This window comes from Sturnira hondurensis, unplaced genomic scaffold (assembly GCF_014824575.4).
Source record: "Sturnira hondurensis isolate 20B ecotype Veracruz unplaced genomic scaffold, ASM1482457v3 Scaffold0021795, whole genome shotgun sequence".
Lineage (NCBI taxonomy): Eukaryota > Metazoa > Chordata > Mammalia > Chiroptera > Phyllostomidae > Sturnira > Sturnira hondurensis.
The window spans coordinates 5,386,902-5,413,063 of record NW_028094426.1 but is presented as its reverse complement, the minus strand read 5'-3'; the positions used below and the strand labels follow the sequence as shown (position 1 = coordinate 5,413,063).

Below are 26,162 nucleotides of genomic sequence, written 5' to 3'. Positions count from 1 at the left end.
GTTCTGATTCTAGTATTAGTAGGCTACATCAGCTTTCAAAGTAAACCATTTCCCCTGCTTACATCTATATTAGATGCAGGGCAAATAGCAATTACTTCCATTCTATCTGTCTTCCATCACTGTCTGCTTGTGCTCAAAAGCATTTTGATTAATGAATTTTATATGTTATATAAACACAGCAGTCACTTTCCTATCTCTTTCAAATATGGTGAATACCATCATCCGTCACCCATCGTTCAAAATGGAAAAGAAAGTTAAAAAAACAGAACAGTGCATATATTGGAAACTTCTTAATAGCATGCCCTATAATCACCATGTGTTAGAATAAGAGACCAAATATATTAAAGATGCATTAATGATAAAAGTTGTCCTGGCTGATGTGGCTCAGTATTTTGAGTGCCAGCCTGTGAACCAAAGGATCTACTGTTAAATTTCCAGTCAGGGCACATGCCTGGGGTTGCAGACTGGGTTCCCAGTTGGGGGCACACGAGAGGCAACCACACATTGATGTTTTTCTCCCTCTCTCTCTCCTCTCCCCCTCTCTAAAAATAAATAAATAAAACCTAAAAGGATAATAATTAATTTATACCTGTTACTGGGTTAGTTTTTTTCATATGTTAGTCTATACCTTTGAGCTTTACCTCAAAGGGTTTCTCATAATGAGGTAGGCAGTTAAGTCATCCCCCAGAATTTCTGAGGAAAGTCATGTGCTAGCTTGTATGCTAAGTGGAAAGCAGGGTACAGACACATGTTAGCACTAAAAGCTGCCTTACAGGAAAAAAACTTTTACTCTACTTATGTGGTTTCATTCTATAGGTTGGTTTAAATTAGAAAATTGCTTATTTTCTAAAAAGTAAATCTCTAATATCTAAGGAAGAGAGAAAAAAGTCACTGAAGAATGTATCATTTTTGCCAGAGATGATAAACAATAAAAATTACCCATTTAATGACTAATGGAATTTTAACTAAAAGCAGTATTTTATGAGAAAAAATGTACATAATAAGATTAGTAGTTAAGGAAAAGATGATACACATACTGCATTTATGGGTTTTGTTTCTCTTTATAAGCAATGAACTTTACTCATTGATTTATAATTATGACTAATAAATAAAATTAGTTTTCTTATGTATTAATATTAAATAAGATTCTGTATAGTTATAACAGTTCATTTTATGTGTCAACTTGCCTAAGTCACAGGGTACCCAGATATGTGGTTAAATGCCATTTCTGGGTGCACATGTGCAGATGTTTCCAGATGCCATTAGCATCTGTATTGGGGGGCTAAGCAAAACAAATGGCCTCCAGCTATGGGTGGGCATCATCCAACCTGTTGCGGGACTGAACAAAATGACACATTAGAGAAAGAAAGCATTCACTCGCTCTGTCTGACTACCGAACCTAGGATACCGGCCTTCGGCTTTCAGACTAGAATTTACACTCTTGGATCTCAGGCCTTCGGATCTGGACTAGAATGGACGCTATTGGTTTTCTTGGTTCTTAGTCCTTCAGGCTCAGAGTGGATCTACACAGCCAGATTTCAGGTCTCCCCCTTGCAGACAGTAGAAGGTAGACACCCTGTCCTCCATAACTGCATAAGTCGATTCTTTATAACAAATCAATCTCTCTACCTTCTATCGGTTTTGTTTCTCAGGAAAACCCTAGTGCACTAGTCATACACTTTAATATAAACATTATATGTTTATATGTTTATATAAAATTACATATTTGTAAATGCTATACATAGATATTATATATTGATATTTAGATATACTTATATAATACCTATGACAAACACATACACAAAAAACCCTAAATGTGTATCTGAATGGTTAAACTGTGCTCCCTATATTATTATCTCAGCAGCCATAACTCAGAGCTGCTGTGAAAAAGCCAAGTTCAGAGGGAAATGAACAAGACTTTTTTAGATTTCTTTAAACTCTCAAACAGCAAAACAAATAGCAATGGTTATTTATTTTCTGTTGTGTCGCTAATTCTTGCATTTATTTATCAAGTCTGCATCTGCTTGTTTGCAGGGCAAATGAAGATTTTACAATTAATTTATGATCATTGTAGAAACGGTAAAAAGTATACTTATGAGAAAGAAAATCCCCCATAGTTTCATGCAGTGGCATATTTCTCTACATTGTTTTGTCCACTATACATTTTACACATAGTTGAGATCATACATCATATATGCTTCCATTCTATGCTTCTGAAATAAATGTTAAAGTATTTCCAAAATCATGTAAAACCATCTCATGCATTTCCTCTCTTTTGAATGTTCAGGGTGTGGGGAAGACATGGATGAGCTCACACAATGTCCACTCCATCTTTCTTCTGTGCCTTCGTCTACTGAAAAGCTGGAGAGCTAACAACCACCCTTCCCAAACTCCCTCACAGCTAGGGTGCCAGCTGTGATGCACGCAGTAGGTTGCAGCCAGTGAGACATAACTGTGTGTCTTGAATTTGGAACTGAGTTAAATGAGGAGAGGATGGGGGACCACCGGTTTTCAAAATCAGATTCTGACTAAGGTAGTAGGAGCATGGAGGTAGCTGAAGCTGCCACTTCCCAGTGTGGCTCCTGGCTTTCTGATTCTGCTTGTTCACTGCGGCGGGCTCTGGGACTGGCTCTCCGTTCCCTCAATGTTTCACCACCCTCCCACCAACTCTGAAACCCATTTAAATAACTCCCTTTATTCTTAAACTAACGACGGTGGATTACATCTTCTGCCATAAATTATCAACAGAGTGCTTTTAACTATTAAAGATAATACTTAATTCTTTGATACCATTTTTTGCATTTTACTTCTTTATACTTTATAGAATTTAAGACTATTACTTTAAGATTGACTTTTAAGTATTATTACTATTTCAAAATGTTAAAAACACTTTTAAAGATCTTGACACATGTCAATTCTTTTCCTTTCCTAGAAGTCATACTAATTTATTCTCCCATTATTCTCCTGTGACAATATTCACCATCACTGTTATCTTTTCTCTTTATTTTTCTACTTTGATAGTAAAAAATAGCTTGCTGCTTTTTTTTAAGATTCTATTTATTCATCTTAGAGGGGAAGGGAAGGAGAGAGAGAGAGAGAGAAATATCATGTATGGTTGCTTCTCGTGCACCCCACCCTCCCCAGGAACGGGGAACTGGCCTGCAACCCAGGCATGTGCGCTGACTGGGAATCGAACCGTGATCGTGTGGTTCACAGGCCTGCACTCAATCCACTGAGCTACACCAGCCAGGGCTGCTTTTTTAATGTAGATGTATTCATTGATAGGGTTGAATATTATGAATTTTATGAGCCATCTGTATTTAACCCCTCATGATTTCTTTACCTCTATATCCAATTTTTCCTGAGACTGAAATATTTTTCATATCTATTGATATATTCTACCTTTGTATGTGAAAGAGATTTACTTTTTTCATTTTTATCTGATATTATTTTTCCCAAATCATTGTTGGTTGTTTAAGTTTAGATTATGTTTTTGACAAGAACAAATTTAAAAGGTATTTAATGTGAAATGTATATATCGCCTTCTGTGAATTCTTCTAGAAGAAAGTGTTCCAGCCTCAGAATAAAAAATAATTCACATTGATGTTATTTTTGTGTTATTTTTTACATTTTATGTACTTATACTGGGTTTAATAGTGTCCTCTCCTAATCCATGTCTACTCAGAACTTCAAAAAGTGACCTTATTTGGAAATAGGGTCTTTGAGATGTATGTAATTACAATGAGGTCACAGCAGTTTAGGATGGGCCCTCCTCCAATGACTGGTGTCCTTATAAGAAGAAAAAACAGAGGACTTCCACCAAGATGGAGGCATAGGTGGAAACACTGTGCCTTCTCCCACAACCAAGTTTAAAGACAACAAAGTTTAAGTAACAAAAACGCAGCCAAAACACAGAAAATTGAACTATACGGAAGCCCGACAACAACGAACCATCCAAGCCAGACTGGTAAGAGGGGTAGAGCCAGCAGTGGAGCAGGCAGGGTTGGGCAGGAAAAATCCCCCGACCCAGGCGCGTAAACAGCCGTGGGTGGATCCCAGGTGTGGGGTAGCAACAGGTGGACCCAGTGAGGGTGCAAGGCAGCAGGCTGACCACGGTCACACATTCGCACGCAGATAAACAAGCAAAGGAGAGAGCAGTGAGACAGACCACGCAGGCCCCAGCGGCGGCAAGCAGCAGTGGGGACCGCCATTGCCCCTCTTTGACCCCACCCCCACATACAGCGTCACAACCCCTGGTGAACACCTAGGGCTCCGCTCCTCATATGTAACAGGCACGAACAGTCCAAAACGTGGCTCAAGAAGAACTCAAAGCCCCAGAGCCCTAACTCTAAGTGACAAAGAAATAGTGAACTTCTCAGATGCACAGTTCAAAATACTGGTGATCAGGATGCTCACAGAACTGGTTGATTTTAGTCACAAATTAGAGGAACAAATGAAGGCTAAACTAATTGAAATGAAGGGAAATGCACAGGAAACCAATAGTGATAGAAAGGAAACTGGGACTCAAGGGAGTGGACTGAAAGGAAGAAAAAATGACCAAACAGAAAAATATGAAGAAACAAGAATTCAAAAAAATGAGGAGGCTTAGGAACCTCCAGGAAATCTTTAAACGTTCCAACATACGAATTATAGGGGTACCAGAAGGGGAAGAGGAACAGCCATGAGTGGAAAACTTATTTGAACAAATAATAAAGGAGAACTTCCCCAGTCTGGCAAAGGAAATAGGCTTCCAGGAAATCCAGGAAGCTCAGAGAGTCCCAAAGAAGTTGGACCCAAGAAGGAACACACCAAGGCACATCATAATTACATTAGCCAAGATTGAAATGGAGAGAATCCTAGAAGCAGCAAGAGAGAAGGGGACAGTCACTTACAAAGGAGTTCCCATCAGACTGTCAGCAGATTTCTCAAAAGAGACCTTACAGGCAAGAAGGGGCTGGAAAGAAGTATTCCAAGTCATGAAATCCAAAGACCTACAACCAAGATTGCTCTATCCAGCAAAGCTTTCATTTAGAATGGAAGGACAGATAAAGTGCTTCTCAGATAAGGTCAAGTTCGAGGAATTCATCATCACCAAGCCCTTATTATATGAAATGTGAAAGGGACTTATATAAGAAAAAGAAGATGAAAAATATTAACAGTGAAAGGACAGCAAACTCACAGTTATCAACAACCACACCAAAAGCAAACCAAGAAGACAGCTAGATCAGGAGTGAAATCATAGAAATGAAGATCACATGGAGGGTTAGCAACAGGGGAGTGGGAGGAGGAGAAGCGGGGAGAAGGTACAGAAAATAAATAGCATAGATGGTAGGTAGAAAATAGATAGGGGGAGGGCAGGAATAGTAGGGGAAATATAGAATCTAAAGAACTTGAGACACGTGGTTATAAACTAAAGGGGGGAATGGTGGGGGAGGGGGTGTGCAGGGTGGAGGGGAATGAAGAGGGGGACTAAAACAACTATAATGGCATAATCAATAAAATATACTAAAAAGAAGAAGAAGACAAAACAGAGACACAAATAGACAGACACAATCAAGGAGAACACACGTGACAATGGAGGCAGAGACTGGAGAGATGAGTCTGTAAGCCAAGGACTGCCAAGGCCTACAGGCCACCACCAGAAGCTAAGGAGAAACAAGGAGGGATCCTCCCTCCCCTAGAAACTTAAAGAAAGCCTCACCTTGCCAATACCTCAATTTCAGATTGCCAGCCTCCAGACCTATTTGTGAGCACATTTCCATCGGCTTAAATTCCTCTGTTTGTGGTAATTTTTTCTGGCAACCCTAAAAACTAATGCAACAAACACACAATTGATTTTTGGTATATAGTCTGAGATGAAATTTTACATTTTTTCCTCAAATTGTGAACTAATGGGTCTATCAGAAGCTAGCTCCTTAAAGGCATCTGACAGTCAACTGCTCACATTTCTCCCCAACCCCACATGGCCACCACACTGGAAACGTGAAATTGGCCACAGTGGCAATGAACTTAAACCATAGAAATTGGCATACTGCAAATAATGTCTTTCCTCCCCACCCCAAAGCTATTTTTAAAATATTTACCAGTATAGCACTATTCAATCCCTGCATTTTTAATTGCTTTTGAATTTTACTATTAGTACTTTAGACAGCAAATTTCTTAATCTTGAGTATTTGGCTTGCAGCCATAATACACATATACATATCACATAATAAGTAATTCAAGAACGGTGTTTAAGAAGGTATTTTCTGAGCCTTTGTATTATAAATGATAATTTGGTTGGATACAGAAATCTTCTCTTCAAACCTCTGTACCTGTTGTGACATTTCTCTGGGGGTTTAATGATCCAGAGAAATCTGAAGCCACCTCAGTTCTTCCTCCCTTATAAGCAAACCATGTTTTTCTGACTGGTTTGTAGAACTTTTCTACTTATCCTTGAAATGCAAATAAGTTGTCAGGGTTAGTTTAATGGGGGTGTTTTCCTGTTCATTTAACCTGGGACACGGTAAGAGCTTTTCAGAATAGTATTTTAATTTTATTAACTTTTTATTTTTCATTTTTGGATTGTGTCTAATGATTACTCACTTTTTTTATTCTTTTTCAGAAAATCCGTAACCTATAGGTTAAATCTTCTTTATTTTTCCTCCATCTATTTCTTATCACGTACATCTTTTTCCTCCTATATTTTTTAAGGTTGAAATATCACGACCTTTATTTTCTGCACTCTAACTCTGCTCTTTGCTGCATCCATTGTGAAGTTTATTGCTTTATTTATTGCTTTACTTACTGTTCTGCCTGCTCTCAGTCCTCTCTCTCCCTTCGCCTTTCCACTTTCAGCTCATTCTCTGTTCTTCTAAAGAGCTCTGGCACTCAGTAGGTCAATTCCTATTAAGTATATCAAGCTAAGGTTTTGAAAGTTTTTTTCTATTCCCTCTGAAAAGAACTTTTGTATTTCTTTTACTTTATTTTTAGTTTTGATATTATTACCAAGTCTCCATTCCCCTCCAACCCTCCTTGCTTGGCCCTCCTTCACCCATCCCCGGCCCCTTTGTGGAAAGGAATCTCTGTGTTTTTCCTTGGAGTCTCTAAGTCACATTCCCTTGCATTGAAGAATATTTGGAGGATCTAGATCAAATACTTTTTTTTAATTTTCTTAAATAGTAAATACACACACACACACACAACCTGATCCAGAACAATATTTGGCTGCAGAATGGGTGAGTGTCGTCCTCTTAGACACAGTTAATGATAATTAGCTGTGTGCACAATTTTGGTCCTAGAATCTAGACCTAGGGAGAATGCTGGAGGGCTGAGCCCTGAGCCTGGTTTCCAGTGTCTAGCAAGCATTCCCCTCACATTTCTGCTGGACCAGGGGAGGATCTTCCACTCCGGCTGGCCAGGGGTCTGACTGCCGGGGAGTTGTATGCAGCCTTCAGTTCTTCTTCAGTCAGAGACAGAAGTAAAAATTGCACCTCCACCGATGCTATTCTTAGGACTTTTCCTCTCATCTTCATCTTCCCTTTCTGAACATTTTCCAGCTTTTACACAACTTAGTCTGCAAAGTGCTACTGCCTCTACCTGTTACTCTCTACCCATCCCACGTGATGTCTTGTGAAGGATGGTTTCCAAGTGACTGAAGAGAGAAACTGATGAAAGAAGGACATGACTTTATCAAACTAAGGAAGAGTTCACACGACTTTAGGATTCTGTGTGTTTCTTTGCCAGTAAGTAGAGTGGAGCTGAGTCACGGCCTTCTCCATCTTCTCAGATTTCCATGCTGTTCTCTTCAACAGACTTAGTTTAGAATTATGACTCTCAACTCAACTCTCTCCTCACTGCAGTTAATGGAAATTCCCTGAAGATTCCAGCATTTGACTTCCTCTTATCCTTATTTTTCAGTTATTTGTTAACATTTTTGTCTATGTATTAATTTATCATTGTTTAATTTAAAAGTTAGAATAAAGCATTTCACCAGAATGGCACATATTAACCCAGTTACTTGCTGAAGACTCACTCTGTGTCAAACACTCTGGTAGGCGCTGGGAATAAAAAGATGAAAAAAACAGAATTACTACCTTTGGACAGTGTCTTATAAGCTAAGCCTTATAAGAGACACTGAGGAGGAGGACAGTGCGGGTCAAGGGCACTGCATGTGTGCAAAGGTACTGGTGGGCGTGGTCTCGGGGGCATGAAAAGTGATGCTGTGGTTTGAGGCCAATGAGAGAGTGGGTGAAGGGTGATCAGTTGAAACTTCACTTAGAAAGGAATCGGGAGCCAGAGAAATTTTTTTAATTTGGATTTCAGAAGACAAATCAGTACTATAGGACAAAAAAATCAGATTTAAGGAAGATCTTTGGACACTATTTGAATCCTGGTGAGGGAGTTTTATGACCTCTATAAAGGCAATATTAGAGGAAATAATGAGATAGTGTAAAGTTAAGAAATAATATGAGAATAACATTGATAGGGTTGGTGGCTGAGTAGATATGAATGATGAAGTGAGGAGGAACAAGGATGACTTAATTGCCACCTTGGTGACTTGATAGATGGTGCTCACAGCTGTAATAGGGACTCCAGGGACAAGGAAGATTTGATGAGAAAGATAATTATTTCACTCTGGGGACACAATAAATGTGTGGAGCCTGTGGGGTTTCTAAATGGAGATGGTCACAGTAGACACCCAGGCTGGGGATGATTTACTCTCGTGAGCTAATGGCTGAGTGGGAGAGCTGTGGATGTTTTCCCCAAGGGAAGATAAATACAGTAAGAAAAAAAGAGAGCTGAGGGGCAACAGTGGAGAACACCAACATTAAGGGGGTAGATTTAAAAAAACAGCAAAGGGAGCTAACAAGAAACAAGGCAAAAGGGTGTGTTGAAGCTCAAGAAGAAAAGCATTTCAGGGAAGCATAAAATAAGAGTATTAGGTACAGCAGAGGTCAAGTAATATACGCACTGATAACTGCTATTTCAGTCTTCTATGAAATCTCTGTTCACAAATAGCTATTTAATAATAAGAACTGCAATTGAACAAATAACAGAACACTCTTGCAAAACAGCACAAGTGCTTCTAATCATAAAACTTACTTATCCAATGAGAATTTGTGTTATGGAATCTCTGCCTTCAGCAGGGCCTTTTAGTGATATCAGCCATGGCTTATTATCTAGCAAATATTTGAAAAATGCAGCCTTCCTATTTTACGGATTTGCTAGAGTGGGGTGTACCCCAAATGGAGACAGCCTTCTAAGGGCTCCTGGTCTTAGAGGACAGCAGTAGGTCTCTGAATCCCGTCCTCTGTGGGGCTCTGTGATGCAGAACATTGGAGGCTATTTCCCATTAGTTCTCCAAAAGCCATTGCTAATCTTGTGGCAACAGGGCCAGCCCTAAGATAACTGGTCATTTAAATGGTGGGACATAAATAACATTAAAGATTCCTTTCCTTCACCTAAAATACCTCCCAGGCCCCACCTCTAAGACAGTCGAGCTTTTTGGCATGAGTGGTATAGGTAGATGCATTAGAGTTTGCTGGGAGACAATGGCAATAACTCAAGGAAAGAGGTATCGGTGGCTCGCTTGGACCAGAGCAGTGGCAGTGGAGAAGGTGAGAACTAGTTACAGTGTTTGAAAGCAGGTTCATCATGATTTGGCAGTGGGGTTTAAGCAAATGTGATGTGTGAGAGAAACAGACAAGCCAAGGAGACCTCAAAGGTTTTTGAACTGAGCAACTGGAAAAATGAAGCTCCTATTTATTTATATGGGGAAGAGGGCAGAACACAGGTTTTAGCAGGGAGATTGGGAGTTCTGTACTAATTATTTTAAGTTCGATACTCACATTAGATATCCAACTAGGTTAGCCAAGCTGGGAGTTGAGTTTATGAGTCTGGAAATAAAAAAATAGGTACTAGATGCAATACAAATTTAGGATTCATCAGAACATAGATAGTATATATTTAAATTTAGTTAATATACAATATTATATTACTTTCAGGTACACAAAATAGTTATTCAACATTTATGTATTTAACTAAGTGATCATACCACAATAACTCTTGTAACCACCTGACATTATAAAAGGTTATTAAAATATTAATGACTATATTTTCTATGCTGCACATTACATTCCTATGATTTAATGGTTTTACAACCGGAAATTTGTACCTCTTATTCCTCTTCACTTTTTTCACCCTTTCTCCCACCCCATTCCCCTCTGGCAACCACCAGTTTTCCTTCTATGAGTCTGTGTTTGTTTGTTTGTTAATTTTGCTATTTAAATGGTACAAATAAGTGATACCATATTTGTGTAATCTATATCAAATAAAGTATTGTATCAAGTAAGTCTTTCTCTGACTTAATTTGACTTAGCATAATAGCCTCTAGGTCCATCCAAGCTGTGACAGGTGGCAAAATTTTGTTCTTGCTGAGTAATATTCAAATGTATACATATACAATGAGAACTGATTCACAATTGCAATTGGCAATGTGGAGTTATAGAAATAATTTAAGAAAATTTTCCAAAATGGGAGGGCATGAACTTGCAGATAGAAAAGGTCATTGAGTGCCAGCACAATTAATAAACATTGGCCAATAATAAGGCCCATAACTGTAAAATTTCAAATACTGAGGATGTGGAGGGAGTGGTGAGGGAATAAAGAGACCAGTGTGGAATGTGGGGAGAAATAAAAAATCTGTATCATATATAACAGATCAGGAATCAGAGTGACATTAGTTTTCTCAAAAGCAACACTGGAATCCAGAAAACACTAGAGGAATGTTTTTCAAAGCTAAAAGAAAAGGATTTCCAAACTAGAAATAAAATGCTAGCAAAAATATCAATCAAGTGTGAAAGTAGAATAAAGATAATTTTAGATATGCAAATTCTTATCACTTCTGTTTTCTTAAGGAAGTAAAAAGCCAGTTTATTACCTGGGATAAGAAGGTGTTGGAAATGTGAGAGAAAAGGTGAAGTAGTATTACCTATAAGTAGGAAAGTGAATGGACTTGAGAAATGCCGTGGGACTGTCTACCAATTTTTATTGGCACGTGAAAGAACTAAGCCAACTACCACCTCTCTGGAATGATAAACACTGCTTAACGAAGGTGATGGCAGCAACAAAGAGCATAAACTATTTCCATATGAGAAAGAAAAACTAATAGAATGTGACCCGTAAGCCTGTGCGGTCACTAACAAGGGTAGAGGTCAAGGCCAGTGGAGAAGTGGCAGGAGTGGCCTAGCAGAGGGGTCCAGTGGAAGAGTATGGCTACAGAGCACATCGGAGGAAATGACCTTTTATCCAGAAGGAAAATGGTTAGGGGCAGTTTAAGGATATCACTACAAGCAATTATTTTGTGACAAGATGCTTCTGTTTTAAACAGCTCCAACAAACAACTGGAAATAGGAGATAATGTGAATTACATTTTAGCAAAAAAAGATCTCATGTATTAGTAGTGTCCTGTGGTTTTTTTCCTACTGGCTTACTGTTTTTAAATAGTAATCTTGTGGCTTCCTCTGGTGTTTTTAACATTTCTTGAACATGTATTTTTTTGCTCTTTCATATCTCTTGTTGCTGCCAGAATCTTTGTAATAATAGTATTGCAAAGTGATTATATAGTAATATAAAATTATTCTTTTCACCTCCTCAAGAGTTTCACCAAGTCATTTCTAAATCAATGAATCCTTTTTTTCCTTTGTATGTGGTAAACTCACTCTTGACTTCTGGAGTTCTCTCTCCCAGTGAGACCAAGCTGAGCTGCGATTCCAAATGTAAACCCCTTGGTGGCATCTCTCCACCACTTTCCTAGTAAAGAGTCCAGAGACCTGGGTTCAAGCCAGTTCTGCAAGCTATTATCTGATTGAAGAAAACCCCTTACTTTGTCTATCATAAATATTTTCACTGAAAAAAATCAGAATAATGCTAATATTTATATTTCTTGCCTCTCCTCGTGTCCATTCCATGTACCTGATGGTTATGCAACGCACAGTGTTTTCTTTCTTTTATGTGTTCCTCCAAACATTTGAACTTTTCTATTTACTCATCTTTATTTCCAAGTGATTGCCAGATATTGTTTACTTAAAAGAAATTATACTGATTCAAATCTAAGATGCTATTATATTATTTACCAATAACACAGAAAAAAGAACATAGCCAATAGAACTATGAGTCAATGTTCTTATGAGCGGTACAAATTGTCCTGCACTAACCACTTATTTTGAGTGGTTAGAACTGTAAAGAACTGAGAGATTTTTCCCACTTTCACTTGCATTGTTTGACGTGTGATATAAATACAATTATTTCTCACACAGTTCACACAGTACTTCTAATACAGCTTCATCTACTTGTGCGTATTTTCTTCTTTTTTTAAATTTTGCTGCTTCACAAGAAAATATAAAGTTGTTTCCATCATTTCCCTGAAATAATAATTTGCTGATAAACTAAATTGGTACCTCATTGTTCTGTTTCCATGCCTTTCTCCATACACAACAGAATTCCATCTTTCGGAGACACTTTAAATGCAAAACTCAATATGTGCAGAACCAATGATGACAAAGCGCAGGTGAGATGACAGTATAGGAGCCGCTATGACCAAGGTCATCTTCCCTCAGGCAGTGCCAGCCATGCCTCGGCTTCTACTCGGTCAACAGGGGCTGTAAAAGGGCAGCTCAGTCTCCCAGATGGTAAAACATGAAAACCATATGACCCATCATCAATAAAGTACGTAATTGTATCTTGTGGGCATCCCTTCCTTCTGTCTTTCCCTCCCTTCATATGTGCAACTGTATTTATCAAATATGCTATCTGTCTTGCCAATCTATTTTCTGCCCTTGTGAATAATTTATATCAACACCGATTTTAGTTGTGTTCATATTGCTGTGCAGGTTTATCGTATGGAGATACATATATGAAAGATAATAGTGAAAACTTCAGTTGAAATGCATACCAGTTTAGAGATCCAACCAAACACTAAAGCTCTGATTTAAGGAAAAAATTTCTATTAAACAAATTAAAACAATTTAGTAATAGACAGTTATAGAGAATATTCTCTATAATATTGAGTTGGCAAAAAGCTTGTATAGTTTTTTTCTGTAAAATAAGACACATTTTTTAATCTCACCTTCATAACTCTATTGATTGGAATATTCTGAGGAAGTCAGCTATCTCCCACATGGTATAAAGTTGATTGTTCTCAATTAATGCCTTGATCTGATCGCTATCAGCTACAACCGGCCTATCCAATCATGGAGCATCCTCCACTGAGAAATCTCCAGCAAGAAACTTTGCAAACCGCTTTGACACATTTGATCAGCCACAGCACTTTCTTCCCATGCTGCACAAATCTGTTTTTTTGTATTTCAGTTGCATTTCTCTCTTTGTTGAAATAATAAAGCATAATAGGCTGAAAATGTCGCTTATTTTTCATCTTCAATATTAAAGTGGCTACACAAAAATTCACCAATTTTGATTTTTTTTTAATGCACGTTGATATGACAGTTGTCACAATACAATCTAACAAAACTACTTCAAATGAAGTTAATGACAACTAAGCCCTAACTAAAGCCATCTTATGAAAAGAAAACAAACTTTTTGGCCAAACCAAATATAACGTTCTCTCAAAACATTCTTATCATTCCAATTGGAAAACAAACATTTTTCAATAAGAATATGCAAATGACTAACCAAAATAATCAAAACAATTACAATTAATAATTTTTAAAATTATATTCTAACTACTCATTTCATATTTACAATAAAATTGAGAAATTAATTTAACTTCTCAATTTAATAGAGAAATTTAATACTAATGTAATTATATTTGTATTAAATTTATAGCTATAGCTATAAATTTAGCTATATTTACATACATACTAATAATTATTACTATCTTATCTTTTCTTATGAGGACATTAGGAAAGCTCATTAATAGCCAAACAATCTAAAATCATATAATACATACACACTGAACTCTGTGAAATGGAAGTGTTCACAGATGGACGCCTACCATCTTGTCCAGAGAATCTCTGAGCACATAAGGAGTTTAGTAAGATAATTAGTGAGTTTCAGGCTTCACTTTTAAGGTTTCCTCCCACAGTTAAGCTGGGGCACAAATGCCTTGGCTCTAGCAAAATCTCCTCGTGAACCAAGAAGGTGTCTACATTCCCAAAAGGGCATGCAGTCAGTGCAAATGCAGCACTTTCCAGGCAGGATCTCAATTTGAACATTCCCAGGAGAGGTACATTTTCAAGACCCTCTCTGCCCAGTAAGTGTCATTATTTTTTTAAAGATTTTATTTATTTATTTTCAGAGAGAGGGGAAGGAAGAGAGAAATAGAGGGAGAGAAACACTGATTGGTTACCTCTTGCACACCCCCAACTGGGGACCTGGCCTATAACCCATGCCAATTCGACCCTTCAACCAGCAACCCATCTGTTTGCAGGCTGGCACTCAATCCACTGAGCCACACCAGCTAGAGCAAGTGCCATTATTCATAGAACCAACCGTTTTGATCCCAAACAAAACAGCTGCTTCACCATTTACATGCATGTGCACAGGCATGCACACTAATGTCATATAAAATGCACAGATATATTAGAATTTGAAGAGTGAGAAAAATTAGAGCTATATCAAGGGGAAATAACGTCAGAACACATAGTTTGTGAAAAACAATTTACAATTGATTTTAGACACCTCAGTTCTTTTCTAATCTACTTGCCTAAGGTTCCCAAAGATTTCTTTTCTGGTCCTTCACTGCTTCTCCCTTTTCTGGCCCTTCTTGCTTTCTGATCTCCTCTCTTGCGCTCATCCCAACAGTTCTACCCTCTGCTATTACCCAGATCCAGTCTTGGAACAACACCAGGCCCTTTAGTCTCTCCCTGAGCCCCAGAAGTTAGCAAGAAATAGTTTCATATTTATGGAATTATAAACAGAATTCTGGTGCCAATTGCTGACAATTTTTTCCCTACCATGTTACATGCAGAGAGTAAATAACTTTTCTTACACCACACAGCCAATGCTGTCCTACTGGCTTCCAGAAATATTTTCTCATTTTTCCTTCCACTAAAATTAAAACTTACTGACATTCTGCTGATCAAGAATAATACACCATCGAAGTAAACATTAAAAAGAAGGCAGTGGAGGGGTGGGTCAGAGAAAGTGGGTACAGTGATTGATCCAGTGGTCTCAGTATGTTGAAAGTAATATAAATTAGATCTTTTGTAAAGATTTTTAATCTGGTACTTTTGCCGAGTCCACACCCCTAATGTTTTCTCATTGGGTACAACCCATTCACAATACACCTGCATGAAAGTACTATGAAAATTTAGTCTATTCCAATATCTGTGTACTAATTATGGCCTTAGAGAAGCATTTGATCTGATCTGCTGGTTAATGTTGAAGATTGGAAGGTCACAGAGGGAAAGAATGAGAAAGGAAAGAAATGAACACTGATGTAATAACTCCTCTGTGTCAGATGTTGGATTCTTGGCGTCATGCTCATTTCCTCTACTCCCAGGACAATGTTATAGAAAGATACAGAGAACATCTTAACTTTACAAATTCAATACATACAATTCAGGCTCCAAGCTAATTTCACTTAGATCTGGAAGGGCAGGAACACGCACACAGAAACAAAAGCAGGACTTCATTCACCTTGTCTGCACCTCGAACTCACAAGACTGCTGTATTGTCGAAATGAATTTTCATTAGAAGAAAATGTAAAATAGCAAGGCTTGCTTCTTAAGTGATTTTTTCCTATTATACAATTTTGCAGCAAATTTGGAAAATATTGATTTTTCTTAGATATTTTCTATGCATATAATTTTATATAGTTGAAGCATATATATTTACATCTATTTTTTAAAGATTTTATTTATTTATATTTAGACAGAGGGGAAGGGAAGGAGAAAGAGAAGGAGAGAAACATCAATGTGTGGTTGCTTCTTGCATGCCCACTACTGGGGACCTGGCCTGCAACCCAGGCATGTGCCCTGACTGGGAATCAAACCAGTAACCCTTTGTTTCACAGGACTGTGCTCAATCCACTGAGCTACACCAGCCAGGGTTATTTACATCTATTTTCACTACACATTATAATTTGAGCAATTTAACCACTGATTATAATTATCCATTAACATTATCTCAAAATATCATTGCCTATTATTCCATCATTACATATATTACATAAGCTACAAAACCACTGATATATTTTCATATGGTTAAAGAGTTTTATTATTTTCAAATTATACAATAATATACATGATATGTATATTTGTACCCACTACAGGTTTTTTGTTTTTAGAATGGATTTTTGGACAAATAATAAAAAGTATATTTTACATAATTTCTATTTTTCATTTTTAATTTTTTTATTGTTACTCTATTATTGTTGTCCTAGTTTTCCCCCCTTTGCTCTCCTCTGCCCAGCCTGCCCCTCTCCCACAGTCAATCCCCACACTATGTCCACGAGTCATTCACGAGTGTCTTTGGACTAGTTCCTCCTCTTCTTTCCGCCATTATTCCCCTCTCCCCTCCTCCCTCCCCTCTGGCCGCTATCAACTTTTCAATAAATCAACTTACGTGTTTGAAAAAATCTATTTTGGTTTTTTTTTTAGATTCCCTCTGTTGTATTTTTGTTTTTAGGTTATTCTTTTCTGTGTTTTTGCTATTGTTAATTGTCCTTTTCTCAACTATTCAGAGATCCTGGGACTTTTTAGTTGATACTCTCATGAGGTAGGTCTTGGGGGTTCTTCAAGAAACAGCTGAATGTGTAACAGATAAGAATTGTCTGGCCTAAAGGTAGACTGTAGTAGATGAGATTGCCAAAGATGACCACAGCTACATCCATTATACTCTTCTATCAATGTCACTTTGATAATTCTCCTGACAAGAGATGGATGTAGGAGGGGGACACCCCCAAACTGGAAATATCTTCTGAAGGGCAAGCCCGTGCAGTATACTAACATGGAATACTCACCTAGGCCTCCCATGCTAGGTGAGTATTCTGGGAACCCATCTGTATCAGTGCACCAGCTGGTGGTGTTGTGAGAGGCTGTGAGAGGCTTCAGTGAATTTTTTTTGATGACTTTCAACACTTTTGCCCATTGTATGGTGGGTAATTTATGAGCTCACCTGCCTACATTCTGTTGAGTGTTCATCAGTTTTTTACCAAAAAAACAGCAGGGCCCCCATGCCCCAACCTCCCCAATCATCAGATCTTGTCCCGAGCAACCTTTTTTGTCTCCCTGGATGAAAAAACTCATCAAAATTCCAGAAATAGTTTGCCAATGTTGAAGAGGTGAAACAAAAAAACAGCAGAAGCCCTAAAAGGCATCAAAATCAGTGAGTTGAAAACCTGTTTTGAGCAGTGGAAAAATGTCTCATTAGACATATTATATCAAATGGGGAGTACTGTGAAGGTGACTAAAGTTTAAACATTTAAGAATAAATACACAATCTTTAGAAAATAAATTCTGGGTGTTTTTAGGTCCCTCCTCATATGCCAGGACTCCTTCCCCTTGATTCTGAATGGGTCTTCATGGTTGCTTCCTCCGATAGAATATGATGGAAATAATGCTAAGGAACTAATGGACATGTATTCCTGCTTTGTTCTCTTTGTACATAAGCTTTGGGGGAAGTCAGGTACTATGTAAACAGTTCAACTGCAGGGGCTAGTATGCTGTGAGGGAGCCCAAACTAGCCCACAAGGAGAGACCACATGGAGAAAGAGAGGTGCCCAGCCAGCCCCAGCTGTTCCAACCGTGCACCATTTCAACTGGGTGAGAAATCACGAGCCAGATTTGCTCAACCTAGAACTTCCTGAATTTCTGACCCACAGAAACTGTGAAAGACACTAAAATAATTATTATTGTTTAAGCCCAAAAGAGTGACTTGTTATTGACCAATAAATAACCAAAACAAGAGCTTCAAAAACACTCCAACTCCAATCTCCCCATATATGATATGATTTTCCTTTAAGTTGTGCCTTTTATTTTGACACTACAAGTTATATGTAAAGATATGTGTAATTATTATTTTATACAGATGAGGTTTGTTTTAGCTTTGTTTGCTATTCTAACTGATTTCTTTGCATCTCGGGTTTTCCTTCTGAAATAACTTCTTTTTTTGCTAATGAGGTACAGCGTCTACTCATTCATTTACTGGCTATTTGGACTTGTGCTTTGAAGTCCGCTTCAATTCTGACTTATTTTCCCTACTGGGATTTGTTTTTCACATTAATTTCCTTCTAAATTAAATATGAAAGAGCTATTCATATATTCTGAATACAGCCTTTGTTAGTTGTCTTCTTTTTACAATGTGCTTGTATTTCCTCTACTTTTAGCATGCCTTTTTAAGAATACAAGTTCCTAATTTTAATAGATCAAACTTATCAGCCTTTTCCCTTTTAATTGGTGTTATTTAACAAATCACAAGGCCTATGTTATTTTCTATAACATTTCTTGATTTGTTTTTCAAATTTAGGTCTTAACTCTCTGGAAGCAATGTTTGGTATAAGGTATGAGATGGAGGTGTAATTTCATTTTTTCCCATATAGATACCTACCTACTTCAACATCATTGTTTAAAGTTTGCCCTTTTCTCATTGATTTACGATATTACCTCTGTCATATATTAAGAGTCTCTACATATGTAGGTCTGATTGGGGAGCCCCATTCTGTTTAACAAGTCAGTTTGTTTAACCCTGTACCAATACCACATTGTCTTAATTATAATAACTATATATAAGTATTATAATATCTGGTAAAGCATCTCCTTCAACCATTTTTTTAGTCAAAAGAGCTTCTTTGATATCTTGGCTCTGCATTTCTATATAAATTTTAGAATCCACTTGTCAAGTTATACACATATATCACTACTGGGGTTTTTACTAGAATTTCCTATAGATCAATTTTGGAGGAACTGATGCCTTTACCATCCTGGGTCTCTCAGTCATGGTCATGGTACATCAGTAAATTTAGTTAGGGTGTCTGAACTGTCTCAGTAAAATTCCCTAATTTTTCTACAGAGGGCTTGCTTTTTGTCCAGTTGTTAAGTACATCACATTACTTGATGCTGTTGTAAATGGTACGTTATTTCCTTATTTCACAAAATGGAGTGGCTATGTGCATTTTGATTTTGAATCCAAAAATCTTACTATATTGAATACATTCTTAAGTAAAAAAATTTTTTTTCATTCACTTTCCCAAAATAACTTATCACTTCTGAAAACTCCATGGTCTCCTTGTACAATACGTGGGTCACCTGGAAAGATCACCTGGTGTGGTGGTCGCTGAGTAGGACCATGGACTTTGGACTGAGCCTCGTCTCGGTAGGGTCCTGGAGTGATTACCAGCAGCTGGGAGTATGAGCAGGTGACTAACCTTACCACATCACATTTCCCTTTAATGTGTAAATACACACATTAAAACATTCTACCTATTATGAAGGTTTTGAGGGTTAAATGTGGCAATGTATATAAATAGCACATAACCTGGCATGTAGAAATGTTGACTAAACGTTGACCAATATTAATCAAATGATTCTTGCTTGTCTTGTATTAACTGTTTATGTTGAACATAAGTCTTAACCAACAGGTTTACTTTTCCTCTTAAGTATTTAATTTTTTACCCTTTCCTTTCTCCTGTAGTTTTGTAATTTTTCTCAAAAGTACAATTACAGCCTCTATCTCATCTTGTACTAAATCTTGCTCTAAATATTTTCATCTTCCTTTTAAAATCTTACCAACAACTTCACATGTTCAGGTAGGAAAACAAAATTTTTTGCCCTTGAATGTCTCATTTTTCTGCACGAGAACATTTACTCCTTTTAAAAAGTTATTCCCAAGTTAAAATAATAGTTAAAGTATTATACTCCTGTTATACAAGATGTTTTCATTGGGAAAAACTGGATAAAGAATACATAGGCTCTTTTTATGTTTGTGTGTGTGCGTGCGGCAACTTCGTGTGTGTCTGTAATTATTTAACAACAAAACATTTTTAATAATCAAAAACATTTCTGTAAGTTTCCTTGCCCTTTTGTTCATTCCATTTAACCTGAGAAAAACACACCTCAAATTTAAAAATTGCACATTCTTAGGGTTCCCAGGACACCAAACCACTTAGTGAAATTAAAAGAGACACCATCATCATTGGTGATTTTCTGCCATCTCCCTAAGCAGACTCCCATAAAAATAGTAAATAAATAAATAAATAAATGCTATATACAAGGACTGAGTGAGAGTTAATAGTCAAACTATACAGAATGAGGTTTTTTTTTAATGTGAGTTTTTGTTTTGTTTTTTTTTAATAATTTTTATTTATTTATTTATCTTTAGAGGGGAAAGGAAAGACAGGAGAGAAATATCAATGTATGGTTGCCTCTCGTGCGTCCCCCGCCAGGAACTGGCCTGTAACCCAGGCATGTGCCCTGACTGGGGATTGAACTGCGATCGTCTGGTTCACAGGCCCGCACTCAATCCACTGAGCTACACCAGCCGGGGCCAGAATGAGGTTTTGTTTTCTCATTCTACATTAGCTACATCTAAAACAAACCATCCTAAAAATAAAGCATCAAGCTAATCTTTGGTCATCCATTAAATTTATTTACTCACAAATTTGAATGGCATTTTTGGTTTTCAGTGACATTTTAAAAGTGAAGTATTTATTTTGAAAGTAATATACATATATTCACTGACGGCAAACAGACATCATATAAAAATGAACAGAAAACAAATTCAAATTTAAAAAAGTCAAATAATATATGTAGCATTAAATTCAAAAATAAAGGAAATAAAAAAGGAACATAGAAATAAGCAAAACCACAAAACTTTTACATCCATTAATATTCTTGATAAAACTTAAGAGGATATCACATTGATACAGGGTGCAGCCAAAGGGGGGTGCCCAGGAAAGATTTGGAATGATGTCCAGAACTCAAAGTATACAGGAATATTGGAGGAAATATTAAGATGTCCTCCCCCCCCCCACCCAGGTGTCAGTTGGGGGAAGGGACGAATGGAGCAGGGCCATTGAGAGCTGTTTTGCATAGCAACAGTTTTGCAGCTAACCTCTAGAATGGTCATTTAACATATCTATAACCTTTAACTGGTTTCATAGATATGTTAAAGAGCTGTGGCCAAGTTTTGGGCCAAGGAGAAGTGAGTGGCAGCAAACCAAGCTGGAACTGGGGCTGCTTCTCTGAGAGAGAGTGCCTGCTTGAGAGCCATGTGGCTTTAGCAGAGTGGGAGCTAACCAGGCTGGGAACTGGGGCTGCTTCTCTGAGAGATAGTGCCTGCGAGAGAGGCATGTGGCTTTAGCAGAGTGAAGACCCCCTCTTGGCCAGGTGAGGGGGAGAGCCACCCTGTTTTGGAAAGATGTAGACCCCTGTAGCCATTAGGAGGGAGAGCCACGCGGTTTCAGCAGAGTGCAGACCCCCTCTTGGCCTGGTGAAAGGGAAGACCACGCAGCTTTGCCAGAATGGAGATCCCTGTGGCTAGGTGAAGAAGAAAGACGCGCTTTTGGTGGAGTGCAGCTTTGGTAGAAGAGGCCCACGCAGCTTTGGCCTGCTTCCTTTGGCTGAGTGGCCTGGAAACCAGGAGAGACTTTGACTGGAACTTGGTACAAAGAACTCCTGCCAGTGAAAGGTGCCACATGACTTTGGATTAATTGGAGATCCTGCCTGGACAGGCAGGCGACACAGCTCACGTGCCAGCGACCTGAAAACGGACGTGTGCTCTTTTCCTGATTTACGGTACCCGGAGTTGGGACAGTGGGAGAAGGGAGCGCTGTGTGTGTGTGTGTAGGTGTATACCCTTAAAGACTTTAATATTTTAAGGAAGGCATTAGGCCTGAATAGCATTAAATAAACATTTTGTTTCCTTTTCACAAATCTCTGGCATTGAGAGATGTCTTTCCAATTGGCAGCGGACAGAAGAGCCCTATAGATATTAGTGTACTGTCCTTGGGAGAGGCCCCTGTTTTCTGTAGCAGTTTTTGGCATTCCTCGGTGGGCCAAGTATTGCCCCACCCTTGGACCCTTTGTTCGGTAACAACATCCACAAAAAAAATATGGAGCTTTAAAATGAAATAATTAGACTCACAGAAAATGAAAGCATGGTTTTAAAAAGTGAAAATGGTATTCTATATAGGAGAATGGACACAACTGGAATATGATTTAGTGAGTTGAAGAGGGTTATTCTTGGAACATGAAACATACCATACGCACACATGACTACAAGAAAAGAGTTAGAAGCCTCAGAAAGTCGATCTAGAAGTTCCAATATCCATATAATAGGAAGACTAGAAAGAAAGAGCAATGTCAGTGACTAAGAGGAAATAATCAGACATACAAGAGAGAGACCGTCTAATCTATCCTACTGCGGGCACATCATGGGGGGGGGGGCAGATTTCTTAAGAAAAGACACCAATGTTAGGAAAAGTAGAAGGCAGGATGACAAGAGGAAGACCAAATATGAGTCTATAGGAGCTGAGCAGGGCTATTGACAAGACCTTGTGGATATCACTCATTCATAAAATCGCCAGGAGTCAAAGCTGACTCAACAGCATGTAGCACACATAAGAGAGAGAATGTTCAGAGATAAAAATAATAATAATAATGATCGCTAATACTTACATGGTGCTTACAGTACACCAGGCACTATGCTAAGCACTATGTATAATTTCAATATATAGAGATATATACACACATACCTATATATGCACCTACATACATATGTAGTGTAATTCTCTATAATAAAAGTATTATTATCCTGCTTTACAGATGAGGAAACTGAAGGAGACAGTGTTAAGTAACTTAGCCAAGCTCACGCAGCTCGTAAGTGGGCTAGCAGGGACTAAAGCCCAAGTCTTGCTGTAGAGCACAGAATCCTCACCACTAAACCCTGGAGTCTTCCAAGTAAAAGAACCTCTCATTACTGTGCTAAGCGACATTAATTTTAAAAAGACTCTTTTTATATTTTAAAAATATGTGTTAGTAAACTATCTGAATTTAAATAACCAAAAAGAAAGCTTTAAAAGGTAACAGTGGGGAGAAGAAAGGTTTCCCTCAAACAAAAAATAAACAGATTCATATTAGATTTCTGATATGCAACACTGGAATCTAAGAAGATAATGAAAAAATAGCTTCAAAGTTCTGAGAACATATGAAATATCTGGAAAAAGTTTACTTATTGTTAATTACCATTATTTTCAAATGATGAGGTTTGGTGTAATTTTTTTGTTTACCTCCTTTGTACTTTTCACTCTCATTTTAAATACCATAATGAACACATGTTTTGTTGAAAACAATAAAATTATTGTTATAAAGATAAAAATATACACATAGACTAAATTTCTTAAATATGAAAAATGAAACTATAAAGGTACTAGATAAATATAGTATACTTTTTTCTCATTGAAGGGGATGCGGATAAGAAAGATTGTCCAGAAAAATATTTTTTAATAAAAAGAAGCCGTAAAGAAAAATGAAATAAATTTCACTGTGTCAAAAATGTTAAATTTTCATAAGACATAAGTTAAAAAATGTGTGAGACTAGAAGAAAATATTTGTTACATATATGACAAAGACAATATCTATAATATAAACAGTTCCAGAAATCAACATAAAAATATTTTAAAGCATGAAATGAACAAGAAATATAAACAGTCAATTCACAGAAGTACAAATAGCCAATACCCACTCAACCCTTCCGGTATTCAGAAAAAAATACAGAAGTAAATACGGTGCCATTTTTTACCCAACAAACTAACACAAATTTATAAGATTAATAGTACATAATGTTTTCAGGATTAGGCCAGTCTCATCCATGACTAAAGAGGATGTAAATGGAGCATTTGGGGAGGGTGTATTTGTATTCACTCTTAGTTGCTAGCTACACAAGAGAGTCTGAAGGCAACGCCTGCATCATCTTTGCAGAGACTGACTCATTCTCCACAGCTGACTGATGGACTTCATCAACTAGAGGCTGACCCGCAGAAGCTCCCACGCAGCTGCCAACATTTATGGAATCAGTACTAGAGCAAGAATTTTCCATCTGCTTTCTCAAATCTGATTGGATATAATGTAATATAATATCATCATACATCCCTAACAACATTCTGACAATGTTGTTATTTTCAGGCATGCATATGCAGTAGATTTGTCATTGCTTTGTTTTTATTCTTAATAAATCTGATATTAATTCAGTTTAACAATCCATCAATCAATGAGTTAGGACTGAAGCCAACAAACTAGAAAGGAGTAGTAAGCAGGATATTGTGCTGCTTCTTTGAGCAAAACAATGGACCCACATGTTATTTCTACCATCTCTGAAGGCAAGAAACAGAATTCCAGCTGAAGTGCGAAATTGCGTTTGGATTTCCACAATGCTGCCTCGTTTATTTACAATTTCCTTCTTCATCCTTCCTGCCTATCCAGATGGTTTTCTTCTTTGTTTCCTAAACTGCGTAATGCTCACTGCCTTTATGGTGCTAAATACTTCACAAAGCTTCCTCTTTAGCTCCTCGCCAACAGAAGTCACAAATGCTTACCTTTGCCGAATTATGCTGGGGTTAGCTGTCACTAGATGACTTTTGGACCCAACATCTTTAGTGTATTCACTTGACAAAGGAGGAAGATTGCATCTAGAGAAACAAGAACCAGCATTTGAGAATGATTTTCCTACTTTCAAATCATCAGTAATCATAACCAATATGAATTTTTCTAAGGCTAGCACAATTCACAAGTGAACGAAAACATCAGCCAGAGAGGGAAATGGTCTATGAAAGGAAAGAGGTGTATTGAGAATGAATTTACTCCATTCAAAATATTTTTGAGGTGGGAGGACAGGAAGGATTCAACTTGAAATTAGAGCTCAGGAGGGTGTGGTACGCTAGGGGACAAAGGACCCGCACTGCTCCGGGCATACCGACCAACCTTGGGAGATTGAGGGGAACTGCATTTGTTTGTGTTTTCTTTCTTTTCCCAAGTTCTGAATTATAATAGTACATTCAGAACCAACTCTGCCTTGAATGTACTACTATACTGTACTAAATCAATGCATGTACTAAATCAATCTGCCCACTTTTGTAGACAGAACTGATGTATGGGTTGATGACTGCTTAAGTCATAATGTCATGTCATCTGGAGAAATGCAATGATTCTCCACCATCCTGGTTCAGCCAAAGGAAAGAGTGTAGGTGATGCTTCCCTGGTGAGAGAAACAGCTGCCACACACACACCACCCTCTCCCCTGTTGCTTTCCTTGGCTGCAATGTCTCATGAATGTTTACAATGGAAAAAAATGGCAACTGCAAATCCAAATCTCATGGCTTGTCTGCCAGTGGGAAATCAGACAAGTAGTTAATTCATCTGTTTGGTCTCAGTGTCCCTATTACACAAAATGAGGCTAATGACTTTGCCTTTCTAATCAGGTTGTAAAGATCAAAGGAAGAAGTGTGTAAACAGTCCCTACTTTGATATCTCACACATAGCAAAAGCTCAAGAACGTCACATACCAGAAGTAGCATATAAATGTAATTACGCATCTATTACATATGACAACCTCAAATGTTTCTGTAGTTTCTATTAGTTTTTATTTTATTTCTGTGTCCTAATTTCTCTTCTCCACCTGACTTCTACTAAATCAGGTCACATTGCTCACTTTTTATTACTTCAACAACCTAAAGCACTGTTTATTTGTAGGTAAAGAGATCTTACAAATGTTAATGTCTCTGCAGTTCTCCAACGAATACATTTTTTTCCTACAAATTTTCCCCGAGATATGATTGCCTGGGCACCCACTCAGATGATCAGCTCTGGTTCCCTGTTGTTGTCTCTCACTCACCCTGTGACTCCTACCGCTCAGGGCATCCTACGTGGAAACCTGTCTCGGGCGATTTGGAATCTTCCTTTTATCTGTTCTTTGGTAATGAGATACTGGTTCTTCTGGCAGCTGACCCACAGAGAGTCAGAGAGTCAGTGAGTTTTGCTGAGTGTGGATAGAGAATAAACACAATAGGCATGGTGGGGAGCCCAAGGGAAGCCAAATTGCAGAGCTTACTCTTGAGGAATCTCCTGCTAGTGGGCACACCATATCCCATGGGGTTTCTGAGGACCCTTAGGAGGGAGTGAGCTTAGGCATTAACAGCCAGGCTCAGCCGGCTCGGGTGCTGACTGCGG

At 37.9% G+C, this 26,162-nt stretch overlaps 1 protein-coding gene across 1 annotated transcript in view; it reads right to left on the bottom strand.

Moving 5' to 3' along the window:
- The window catches only part of ST8SIA1 (ST8 alpha-N-acetyl-neuraminide alpha-2,8-sialyltransferase 1), a 133,898-nt gene that overhangs the window by 21,833 nt on the left and 85,903 nt on the right, over positions 1 to 26,162 (bottom strand). The window contains exon 4 of the mRNA XM_037033919.1: positions 24,533 to 24,625. Within this exon, the coding sequence (XP_036889814.1) occupies positions 24,533 to 24,625 (93 nt within the window). The remainder of the gene's footprint in view (positions 1 to 24,532; positions 24,626 to 26,162) is intronic.